The following is a 12704-nucleotide window of genomic DNA, read 5'->3' on the forward strand; positions in this document are numbered from 1 at the left end:
AATGCATGTGTGAACAGACTTATGTTTCCTCTCTAATTTTCCATGGCTTCTAAAGCAATAATTTGTCTTACTCTGCTTACTTCTTAAAAAAAAACATTGTTTGCTACTACCAGTCTGGAAAACATAATCCATCCATTCTTCACCTAGGGCATCAGCAACACTGTGCACATGTTAGGCAATGCTTACATCCTGAAAGTAAACCAGCTTAGTCAGCTAAGACTATCTTTTTAGCGTGTTGAATCCAGTTTGCAACTATTTTATTGGGAATATCTCTATCAGTGTTCATCAGTGTTGCTGTGTTGTCTAGTTTGGGTGTCAGGGTAATACTACCTTCACAGAATGAAAATTTTTAGCATGTTTTCTCTTTTGCTTTTATAGAATAGTTTGAGAAACATCAGTAGTACTTATTATTTAATAAGATTTGGTAGAATTCATATTGAACCTGCCCAGTAGTGAGCTTCTCTGTTGAGAGATTATTCTTTCAGTCTCACTGCTTTCTATGGAACTGTTCATGCTTCATTGTTTTAATAGTTTTTCATTTTTATGTCTTTATTCTCATAATATATGCATTCATAAAATATATCATTTTAAAATTTGCAAGTAGTTCAGTGGGATTAAGTACATTCATAGTGCTGTGCCACCATTGTAACAGTTATGACTACCATATTTATTCAGAGTTTCATTTCAAACTGAACCTCTATTTTAAATAATGTCTCCATTCGCATCACTCAGCTCCTTGCTTCTCTTGAGAAAAAGCTTCAAGTATGTTAAGTGACTTAAAACTAAGATAATGAAAAAGGACAATTCTTTTAGTTGTTTTCAGTCATAAGAAATAAATTAAACAATATCTCAATATGCAGATGAAAATATTGAATATAGATCATAATCTTCTCATTTAAATTTAGATATTTGAGAACTTTGTGCAATCCATCTTGATTATACACCCCCATTCCTTGAAGATCCATCCTTCCTTCCTTATCCAACTTTGTGTACACTTTTATTAATCCATTAAGTACAGATTATGCTGCTCATATATTCTTGAATGGTTAGTCTTAACTAGAGTTTGGTCTTCTCACAAGGGGATATACCCCTAAAAAAATAAAGTTTTCCTTTCCCAGAAGCTATAAAGTGCTAATTGTAATGATTGTTCTGTCTCTTTAAGAGACAAGCCACGCCCACTCCCTCCCTATCTTCTGAGGCAGGCTGTTCTTCAGCTTCCAGCCTCAGCTCTCTCTCTCCCTGTCCCTCTGTTTCTGCCTCTCTCCCCACTTCTCCCCCTTCCCCAGCTTCTGTCTCTCTCTCCTGTCTCTGTCTTCTCTCTCCTGTCTCTCTCTCTCTCTCTCTCTCTCTCTCTCTCTCTCTCTCTCTCCTCTTCTCCCCTTCTCCTTTTCCCTTCCATAACCCCCTAAATAACCTCACTCTGCATGGTGTGCCTATCCATGTCTCCATCTCTTGCCCGCCCACCATGTGTCTCCCTGGGACCAGCCACCACTCGGGGACCAGAAGCCATCTCTGCCTGGCACTGGCTGCTCTCAGGGCCTGCTGCCTCCCGCCACATGGCCTGCTACCACCACTTGGGGACCTACAGCATTTCTGCTGCCTACAGCTGCCAGGGATCCTGCAGCATTTTTAATTTTTCCATTACACTAATGACTGCTTATCTAGGAGTGGGACTGAGTGAACTCCCCTTTCCGTGCTAGACATTGGTCAGGCTTTAACTTGCATAGATCTTGTGCATGTTGTCTCAAGTGCTGTGAATTCATATGTTCAAATTCCCTGAGGTGTCCAGAAAATGACTTCCTTGTACACATCCACCACCTATATTTTTTACATTCTTTCTGCGATGTTCTCTGAGTCTTAGGTGTGTATGTGTGTGTGGGTGTAATATAGACATCTCACTTAGGTCTGACCATTCCACAGTCTCTCATTCTCTGCACCTTCATCAGTTGTGTGTCTCTATGTTAATCACCATCTACTAAAAAAGCTTCTCTGATGAGGCTTGACCTACATACTAGCCTATAGGTATAATGATAAATCATTAGGAGTCAGTTTAATATTATGCTCATTTAGGAAAATAATAAAAGTACCTTATCCCTTAGGATCTATGACCTATCCTTCAGGTTCTAGACCCCAATAACATGCAAGAAATGGGTTTCAACTTGTGGAGTAGGTCTTAAATCCCTCAACTCCAGACCTCTGCAAGAGCAGCAAACAATAACCTCTGAGCCATCTCTCCAGCCCCCTCTCCTTGTTTCTTTATCTTACTGTAGATGTGCGTAAGTGCAGTAAGCAGCAACTATGCTACAGCCTAAATAATACTCTCTTTCAAAATTTCCTCCACCAAAAATTTTAATCTGTGCATTTGTTGAGGTGAGTGTCCCTTCTTCATTTATTTTGGGGATATTTTACTGATCAGCCTTATTTTGAGGTCTCAACCACAACACTGAAAGAGAAAGAACCAAACTGCTGTGCAACCAACACCACCAAACTAAATCATAAGGAAAGAAACAATTTAAACAATTTAAATCTAGCCCAGCCAAATAACAATAGAAAATAAAGTGGCAATGATAATGTAGAATAAGCTATAAAGTTACACATTCAATAGAAGAAATTTAATTTAAAAAATAAAATAAGGAATGTGGGCATGGAAAAGGAAAAAGAACAATGTTAAATAAAAGGAAAAATTAATAATATTGAAGAATGTGAACTTGGGTCATCCAGAAGAGCACCCAGGACCCTTAATGACTGAGCTATTTCTTGAGCCCCATTCTGCTATAATTCACTGAATAATAGACTGAATTTAAATGTAATGATTAAAATTTTGGGAGTTCAGTTCCTAGCCCCAGAGTCAGGTGGTTTACAGCTACGTGTAACTTAAGCTCCAGGTGGTCCAATGCCCTCTTCTGGCCTCCATGGGTTCCTGCAGTCACATGCATACATGGACACACTTACACACAAATAAATATACAAATAAATCTTTTATAAAAGGAAAATGAAGATCATAAAGGTATGAAAAATGTGAAGAAAAGAGTAGGATTAATGCTGCGAAGAAAGAAGGTGAAGACAAAGCATCTGTAAATGTTAACGACACTAGGCTCATTAAAGAGAAAACTCTCTTGAGGAGGCATGGTGTTTTAGAGCAATACTTCCCCTGTGTAAGGTTCCATATTGTGACAATGTAAAAACATTTGTAAGGAGAGAACCTGAACTGAAAATGCAGCAGAAGGGTTTCTCTGCTCAAAAAAATAACTGTCTAGGAAAGCGTTTCCCGAGGTTCAGCAACAAAGGCCTGCAAAGGCTAATACTGCATTGATGGAACCAAGCTAGACCACATCTTGATATCCCAGATGAGCTGGGAAGCACCAGGCTGATGCTTTTACAGACATTGGAAATGAAAGACTTAGGAATCATCAAGTCTTGTACCAAGATTCCTAAGAGGTGTTGAGACCGGTTAAGGTTAATCTACTTTCAAGGTGACCCTAAAAGTTCATTGCATGAAACAGGGAAGGTAAACTGTAAGTTGCAATGGAAACTCCAGGATGTTGGCGGTACTGGCACTATAACAACATCTACGGAGAAAAGGTGAGGGGACCAATGGAGTCATCATTAAAGAGAAGCTATATGTGTTACAGGTAGCAGTCCTGGAGGGGTAGGGATTCTCAAGCTCATTGGAGCTCAGATGAAGCCATCATCAGTACAACCTGTGAGATATCAAGGTTAATCAAGCTGTTTCTCCTGCTAGGTTTTACTTTTGCTTTGATATGATCTTTCCTTGTTAATATCTTTTTTTCCCCTTTTGGACTGGGAATGTTTATTCTGGAGCTTTGTATGTTGGTAGGATCTAACTTGTTTTCTATTTTCATAGATATTCACAGTTAAGAGATTTTCTTTCCCTTTTCTTTCTTTTTTTCTTTTTCAAGACAGGGTTTCTCTGTATAGCCCTAGCTGTCTTGGAACTCACTTTGTAGACCAGGCTGGCTTTGAACTTAGGGATCCACCTGCCTTTGCCTCCCAAGTGCTACGATTAAAGGCTTACACCACCACTGCTCAGATCTAGAGATTTTCTTGGGTCTTAGAAAAGACTTTATGCTTTAGAATAGTGTTGGGATGAACTAAATGCATTTGAAACTGAGACTTAAGGGTCATGAGCCAGAATGTTATAGTTTAAAGTTCTGTATTGGGCTATAAAGTTGACAAGCAATGGAGCCGTGGAGACTAATCTTGAGTGTCAACTTGCCTGGAGTTGGAGTTTCCTTGAAAATACATCTCTGCCTGTGATTGTGAGGCTGTCTCCAGGAAGACTTAACTGGTGAAGAGCCACTCTAAATGAACCGCCGTCCTTGACGGAATAAAAGAGCAGTGTCTGAACAGCAACATTCATCCTTTTGTGTCAGCTCTTGCCATATAAATGAGAAAAATTACTAGTAAATTCTCCCTCTTCTTGCCTTTCAATGATTTTCTTCCTCCCATTAGCATCTTCATTTGCTGTGGTGTGACCACAGAGAGAGGGAGAGGGGGAGGGGGAGGGGGAGGGGGAGGGGGAGGGGGAGAGGGAGAGGGAGAACATAACACACACATATATGTATGTATGTAAGCCTAGGTTATGCATATAAGAAAAAATATGTGATAATCTCTTTTTTTTTCATTTCAGTAGACTCTTTTCTCCCCTCTCTTCAGTTTAGAACCGTTCCTCCTCCATCATACTCCTTTCCTATTATGTGTCATACATAAGAGCTATGCATTTTTATTCTCTACAAAGAAGAAAAATCCAGTTTTTCTTCTTTCTGAATATGAGTTCAGTTATTTTACTTAAAATGATAATCTCACTCAATTTTCCTTCAAACTGAACTCTATTCTGAGCTGGGCATGGTGGTGCATGCCTTTTATCCCAGCACTTGGAGGCAGAGGCAACTGGAACTCTGTTCAAGGCCAGTCTGGTCTACAGAGTGAATTCCAGGACAGACAGGACAGACAGAGAACCCAGTCTCCAAAACACAAACAAACAATAACAACAAAATCAAGAAAAACTCTTTTTTGTAGATGTCACAATTTCCTTATCTATGAATTGGTCTGTGGACAGTTAGACTGGTTCTTATCTTGGCTCTTCTGAGGAATGTGGCCATGAGCACAGCTGCAAAGCTATCTCTATGGCATTCTTGGATCCTTCGGTTATCTGGTTATCTATCCAGGACGGGTCCACTTGGTTGTGATGGTAGTTCTAGTTTTAGGTTTGTGAGGAACAGGCACACTGACTGTCACAGTGATCACACTAGTTCAGTCTCACTGGGAGTCAGTGTATTCGTTTCCTAGTCGCTCTATAACAAATTGCTACATGTATAGTAATTACTCCTTGAAAGTTGAAGAGACCAGAAATCTAAAACCGAAGCTTTGGTAAGGCTGCTTTCTTTCTTCAGGCCTCAGGTGTTTCCTTATACTTTCCAGCTTTTAGAGTCTACCCTCATTCCTGACGTCACGGTTCCTTCTTACTTTCACTTATTGTGTCTGTAGCACGTCTTACTACTTATTCTGATCCTGTTGTCTGCCTCTAGTGACAACTCTTGGCCAACCTTAATCATACAAGGTAACTTTCTCCAGCTCAAACTCAAGTTAAATACACATATAATGTCTATTTTAATACTTAACAGACTTACAGGCTTCGGAGATTATCATATGGATATCTTTAGCAGGCAAGTATTTATCCTACCACAATCACCAAGTTTAGACAAAAACACACGTTGCATTTTAAGGGTGTGACAATAAAGGAGCATGTTGTTTCTACGCTGGGAAATGACATGAATACAGGTAGTAGGTATAGAAACCAGAATAATTTATAAGACCTTTAAAGAGTCCAAAATAGCTGAGTGGTGGTGGTGGTGCATGCCTTCAATCCCAGCACTCAGGAGGCATGAGTTTGAGGCCAGCCTAGTCTACAGAACAAGTTCCAAGACAGGCTCCAAAGCTACACAAAGAAAACCATCTCAAAAAACCAAAGAGAGAAAAAGGAAACGGGGGAAAGAAAGAGGGAGGGAAGGATAAAGGGGGGGAGGGTGCAGTCAAGTTGGAGAAAAGTCCACACCACACATTTGCCTTGAAGGTAGAAAGATCCCAGCATTGTGTATTCATGATTGGGAATTATGGGAAGTTCCAACGTAAGCCTTCAACTGGCAATGCATAAGCAGCAGTTTTGAGAATGACTAATCTAGAAAGGACAGGACATAGGCACTAAATATTTTGTCTCTGTTCAAGCATCACTAATATCTAATGTTTTGTCAAAAATATTTGCAGGAGAATTGGTAGCAATTCCAGAGGAGAAGGAAAAGCAAGGGAATGGTAATTCTAGACTCTGTCCACCTATAGGAATGCAAGACACAGACAAGTAAGACCTTCTCATAGTGCTCTGCAATGCAAGACAATTTCCATTTTAAAGGGAGATGAAAAAAATACACCAGGCTTACCTCATTGCCACATTACTTCCATCAATAACAATTGGTCTCAAGTTATCACTATTGTCTATTTCATCTTCCAGAGACAATTCAGGGCTTGCGATCTCTCTGGAGCTAGCCCCTCGGGGCAACACGAGACTCACCTTGACTTGCCCTTCTGAGTCAGCTTTGTTTCCAAGTCTGACAAGCTCTGCCAATACATCATTAATAAGTGATTCTGGGCCTAGTTTATTAAGCACTGATTGAATCTGTTCTTCTGCATAGCCCAGCTTTAGAGCAAAGTCCATCTTGGCTTGGTATTCCTTCTCCAGGTCTAGCTTCCCATCCTGTAATATGCTGCTCTGGGAGAAGCTTGGCCGGTCCAGGCAGGGTGACCGACAGAGCTGGCGATGTGGCTTAGAGGGCATCTCTTTCTTCTTCTGCGGAGTATCTGCAGGTTGGCAGCTGTTGTGGCCACTCTTAAAGCCCAGCTGTTCAGGGTCACTCTCAGAGCTCATCCAGTCTTCAGGGTCAGCATTGCCTCGCTCTGTGCTGGCCTCCTGCCGTGGCTGCTGCTTCTCTTCCTTGGAAGCACTCTTCTCCATTTTCGATGTCTCTGCTGCAGCTGTGGCCGTCATCCCGTTCCCTGGCTCCTCAGAGATTTAATCAGCTATTTTTCTTTTTAACCTGCTTGGAATCCATGTACAGGAGCATTCCTCTAGAGTAAAATGTTGGGGTAGCAATGGTGCAAGAGTTTATCTGGTTCTGTATGTTCAGATGTTAGGCAGTCTCTACAAACAAACACATATAGCATAATCATATATAATAAACTTCTGGGAAAAACAGAACACACAGTTTTTCCCTCAGAAAGTGCGCATTCTTTAGCATTTGACTTTTCTGTTTACAATGGTATAGAGAATCATTAATTCTCATAATTACAGACAAAATTTCAATTGGGGTAATAAAGATATAACGCTTGAAAGCACAGATAAAGTTATTCTTACAAATTTGAGAGAAATTGAATTCTTACAGACTCTGTGTGTGTGTGTGGTTTGTAGACAGGACTCTTTCTTTTTCTTTCCTTTTGCTAGCAAAGTATTTCTAGATAATCCCTCCAGATCCTTCTTCTTATGGATGCAATCTACTCCTGAGAAGAATCTACTCATCATTACTTTTTACAAAATGTCAGGAATCTCATCTTTTAGAGAATCCAAATAAAGATTAAAACTGCTTTTAGACAACTAACGTATCATGCAAGGGAAAATTACAAAGTGATGTTTCAGATGTGGGAAAGTGTATACGTGTGCGTGTATGTGTGTGTGCACAAGCCTGAACATACTTTGCCACCTCTTTCACTTATTGTAACTGGTAAACAAAAGGAGCAGACGAGCTGTGCTTAGTGATGCATACCTCAAGTCCCATTATTTCAGGAGGCCATGACAGGAGGTTCCCTTGAGCCCTGGGAGAGATATCCCTCCCCATAGGCAACAGAGGGAGACCCTGTAAATTAGAAAAAAGAAAAAAAAACAACTTAACTTATTTGATAAACATTAAAAAATGATTACAGAAGAGAATTAGACAATTTTATTTCTCTCTTCTCTAGCACACACTTTACCTGTCTTGACAGTTTTCAGTTCTAATTTTTTCTCTTCTTGGAATTTGAGTTTTTCTTCTGTGTAAGGTGAAGACATTCCCTGGTATCTACCGGGATAATTGCATTTACATTACAAGCTTACATAAGAAGAGTGACGAAGGTGCCTGGGAAAGTCAATAGAATGCAGTAAATTCTCAATGCAAATTTGCCAAGGAAACAGCAGATTTCACAGTGCACAAGGTTTCCCTTTTGGACAGGATCTGTCACTGTAGCCCAGGCTGGCCTTGAAGTCATAGGAATCCTCTTGACTCAGTCTTCGGAGTGGTGGAATTATAAACGTAAGTCACCACATCTGATCCAGACCTGTTTTTACATTTTACTTTTATTTTTGAGAAGGTTCTCACCATGTAGCTTGGCTAGCCTTAAGCTTGTTACAAAGACCAGGATTGCCTTGAACTCATTGAAGTCCAGGAGCCTCTGCCTGCCCGGTCATGGAATTAAAGGAATGTACAACCATATGCACCTATTTTTTTATTTTCATATTTTTATTTTTGAGATTAAATTACATGATTTTTTCCCATACCCTTTCTCTCTCCATGTACCCCAGATTGCTCTCTTTCAACTGTAAGGCTTCTTTTTCTTGAACTAGTTTTCCATTTTGTGTGTTTTGGAGGAAAGTGGAACAAGGCTAGTAGATCTGTGAGCATGGGAACCCTTTTCAGGCACCAGCTGTGCCCACTAAACTAAAACAAGGTTGTCTGTAAAACCAATATACCAGAGACTTTCAGATCATGCTAATTCTATTTATACAAACAAGAAGAAAAGCTACGAACAGGCCTAACAGTGTCATGGCTAGTCCTTTATTTTAAAAGTCTTATCTGGAAACATGAATACAGAAATGAATTTTCTGAGCTGCTATTAAGGAAGTGTGTAAAAACTTCTCTAGTGACTACACTGCTACTTTTGGCTTTACACTTTTCTTTTAGCTGAGTTTGGTGGCTCATGTTTGTAATTCCAGTCCTTGAAATCTGATACAGGAATATTTCCATGAGTTCAAGGCAAGCCTGGTCTACACTGTGTGACCATATCTCAAAAAAACTTGACTTCAGTGAATTACCCAATACAGAGATGCCAATTTTAATTTTGCTTTCCAGTTCATCTGGGTTATTCAAACTTTCAAGCTCATTTTCTTTGTAAGTTTTGCATTGATTGATTTATATTTTGTTCTCTTCAGAATAATATCTAGTGTACAAAATGTACTGACACTTTTGTCTAACACTTATGCAAAGCTCCAAAATCACTTAAAAACAACCATTTATAGGACTTCATATTTATTTTGGGTATATATTATTAAGTTTTTGTTGCTCTTGGATAGTATAGTATATATTACTTTCCAATATATAGTATACTATATATTGTTTTTTCTTCTCTCAGGTATTTCGCTCTCTTTACATTGACATCCTGAGAAAATTTCAACCATGTTCAAGAAGACACACATGATTAAACTCACAGAAAATGCTTTACAGACCAGAAACTCTTATTGAAATCACAGTCATTGTAACTTTTTTCACTTAAAGAGAAAACACTAGCTCAGTAAAAATAAGCTTGTATAGACCTTTAAAGCCATTAAGCCATTTAAAGAAAATTATTGATTATTTGTCCTATGTCTTGTATTAGTATGTGCCACATATTTTTATTTGTTTCAGAATAGAACCTGAAACAAATTTCTATACCTATATTCATTGTTTAATTACTTTCAGCTAATAAACAATTTAATATTTTATAATACTTTCTTTTTGGTTTTTGGAGACAGGGTTTCTCTGTAGCTTTTGGAGCCTGTCCTGGAACTAGCTCTTGTAGACCAGGCTGGCCTCGAACTCACAGAGATCCACCTGCCTCTGCCTCCCGAGTGCTGGGATTAAAGGCAGGCGCTCACCACCACCTGGCAATACTTTATATATATAATTTTATCTTGCATATATGTATAAATTTTATATACATATAATTGTAACACACACAAAGTGTGTATATGTGTTCATATTCACCCCTCCTTTATCTTATTTTGTCCTCTATCGACCTACTCTGGTTCCCTTCCTCCCCCTAATACTCTTCCTGTTTTCATGCTATTTATATATACTGTTTTTTTTTATTGAGATACAGGATATCATATAGTCCAGGCTGGTCTAGAACTTGATAGCTGAGGATGACCTTGAGCTTCAGACCCCCCCACACACCTCCACCTCTGAAGTGCTAGGGTCATAGTTATGTACCACCACATTGGGCTATACACATATTTAAATTTAGATTTCATATATAAGAGAGAATGGACAATATTTGTCCGTCTTTTCTTGTTTCTATTACCCTATCTCGTTACCTCCTCATCCACTATTAGACGCCTTACTCATTCAACAGAATGTCATCCAAGAGAACAGTCATTCTACTGTTAAGTTTAAGTGTAGATTCTACATATGTTTAAGTGTAGATTCTACATATGAGTGGTAATATGATATTTGTCTTTCTGAGTCATATTTGTCCTTTTAAAGCTGGTTTATTTCACTTAATATGTTATTTCCATTCCCATACAAATGGCACAATTACATTCATTTTACTACTAATCAAACTGTTGTGCATATCGGTTTACCACACCTTTCTTTTCTGTTTGCTGATGGCCATCTGGGCCTTCTCTCTATCTTAGCTACTTTGATTAAGGTTTAATGCTGTAATAACCACTGATGTGTTTGTCACCTCTGAAGTATGAAGTTTCATTACCTTCTAGTACTCTTCCTAGTCACTTTTAAAACTATGTTGTTTAGTTCTTTGTCTAAAGATCCATTTTTTATTGGTCTTTCTAACCCTGGAGCTTAACACATTGTCAAATACTGTTCTTATGAATGAAGAGGTGCCACACTCCTGCTGCCTTGTCTCAAGAAGTTTGCAAACTTGCATCTAGGTTTTCCTGGGACAGCTCTCAGTTTGTGAACATTGTTCTAGTAAAATTACGAACAAAAATTCCCTCATTCTCTCGAGTCCCAGATTGAGTAAAATGAGAGGAGGGATAAGAAAGTAATGGAGGCAGATGGGGAATATGATCAATAGACATTATTTGTATGGAAATGTCATAATGATGCTCACTATTTTGTACACTTAATATAAAAATTTAAAATACATGGGGGCTGGAGAGATGGCTCAGCGGTTAAGAGCATTGCCTGTTCTTCTAAAGGTCCTGAGTTCAATTCCCAGCAACACATGGTGGATTACAACCATCTGTAATGAGGTCTGGCGCCCTCTTCTGGCCTGCAGGCATACATGTTGACAGAATATTGTATACATAGTAAATAAATAAATATTTTTTTAAAAAAAATTAAAATACAGGTTGGAGAGGTTAGGAGCACTTGTGCTTCCAGAGGATCCAGGTTTGATTCCCAGTACCCACTTGGTGCTTCACAGCCATCTGTAATTCCAGTTCCAGTGAATGGATGGCTTCTAGTCTCTAGAAACATCAGGTACTCATGTAGTACACATATGAACATGAGGGTTACTACTCATACACATAAATATTTCAAAAACTGATGTGACTGTCTTGGTCAGTGTTCTATTTCTGTGACGAGACACCATGAACAAGGCAATCCTTTTAGTCACTCTCATGGCAAGTAGCATCAAGGCAAACATGATGCTGGAGAAGAAGCTGAGAGTTCTGAACCCCCAAGCAGCAGAAAGAGAGAGCCACTGGACCTGGCTTGGGCTTCTGAAACTCCAAAACTCACCCACAGTGACCCCTTCCTCCAACATGCCACATCTACTCCGACAAGGCTACAAGGGCTAACCCTTTAAGTAGTACCACTCCCTAGTGACCAAGCATTCAAATATATGAGCCTATTTGGGGCCATTTTTATTCAAAGCACCACATTCCACTCCCTACCCCCATAGGCTTGTAGCCACATCCTAATGTAAAATACATTTAGTCCCACTTTAAAAGTCCCCATAGTCTATCACAGGCTTCCAGTAGAAGACATGGCCTAGATTAAATCTGCATTAAATATCCAGATTAAAGGTGTGTCTTTCTGCCTCAAAGATTCAGAATAGAAGTAGACCTTCCAACTTTAAATAAGCAGAATTTCCTCACAGATATGCCTTCCATTTTTGGCTTTTAGTTAATTCCAGTTGTAGTTAAGTTGACAGCCAAGAGTAATTATCACAGTGACAGAGTCTGTTGCTTTAAAATGGAGATTTGATATAGATAGAAAAATGGATATCTGGTTATAAACCGCGCCTAGTTGTTATTTATTTAATTATTTAAAAGCCTGTGGTGTTATAAATTGCACTTTAAGAAAAAAGTAACAATCTCTGGACAGTAAAAAGTCTTTAAAATGCGGGGGGGGGAGGATGTGGGGAGGAACTGGGAAGAGAGGAGGGAGAGAGGAGAAACTGATTGAGAGTACATATCCTCTCCCTCCTTCCTACTTACTATCTGTTTGCTGTTGTGTCAACAAAATGTGATTGTCCTCTCTCTTCTTTTTCTGTCTTCTCTATTCTATCCATCACCTACTGCTATGGCACTCCAGTCTTTCTGGACTCTAATCCTACAGGACCATAAGCTAAAATAAACTTTCTGCCAAAAGTTGTTTCTTACTTATCATAGCAACAGAAAACTAGCTAACACTAGTTAACACATGGTAACAGGAGGCATA

At 39.1% G+C, this 12704-nt stretch overlaps 1 protein-coding gene across 1 annotated transcript in view; it reads right to left on the reverse strand.

The window, feature by feature from the left end:
- The window catches only part of LOC121443113 (probable ribonuclease ZC3H12B), a 142498-nt gene that overhangs the window by 9420 nt on the left and 120374 nt on the right, over positions 1 to 12704 (reverse strand). Inside the window, 2 exon segments of the mRNA XM_041644793.1 lie at positions 6456 to 7213; positions 7833 to 7922. Of these exon segments, the coding sequence (XP_041500727.1) occupies positions 6456 to 7060 (605 nt within the window). The 5' untranslated portion in view covers positions 7061 to 7213; positions 7833 to 7922.

This window comes from Microtus oregoni, unplaced genomic scaffold (assembly GCF_018167655.1).
Source record: "Microtus oregoni isolate MIOR12 unplaced genomic scaffold, Mior012 000100F_ref0000014, whole genome shotgun sequence".
Taxonomy (NCBI): domain Eukaryota; kingdom Metazoa; phylum Chordata; class Mammalia; order Rodentia; family Cricetidae; genus Microtus; species Microtus oregoni.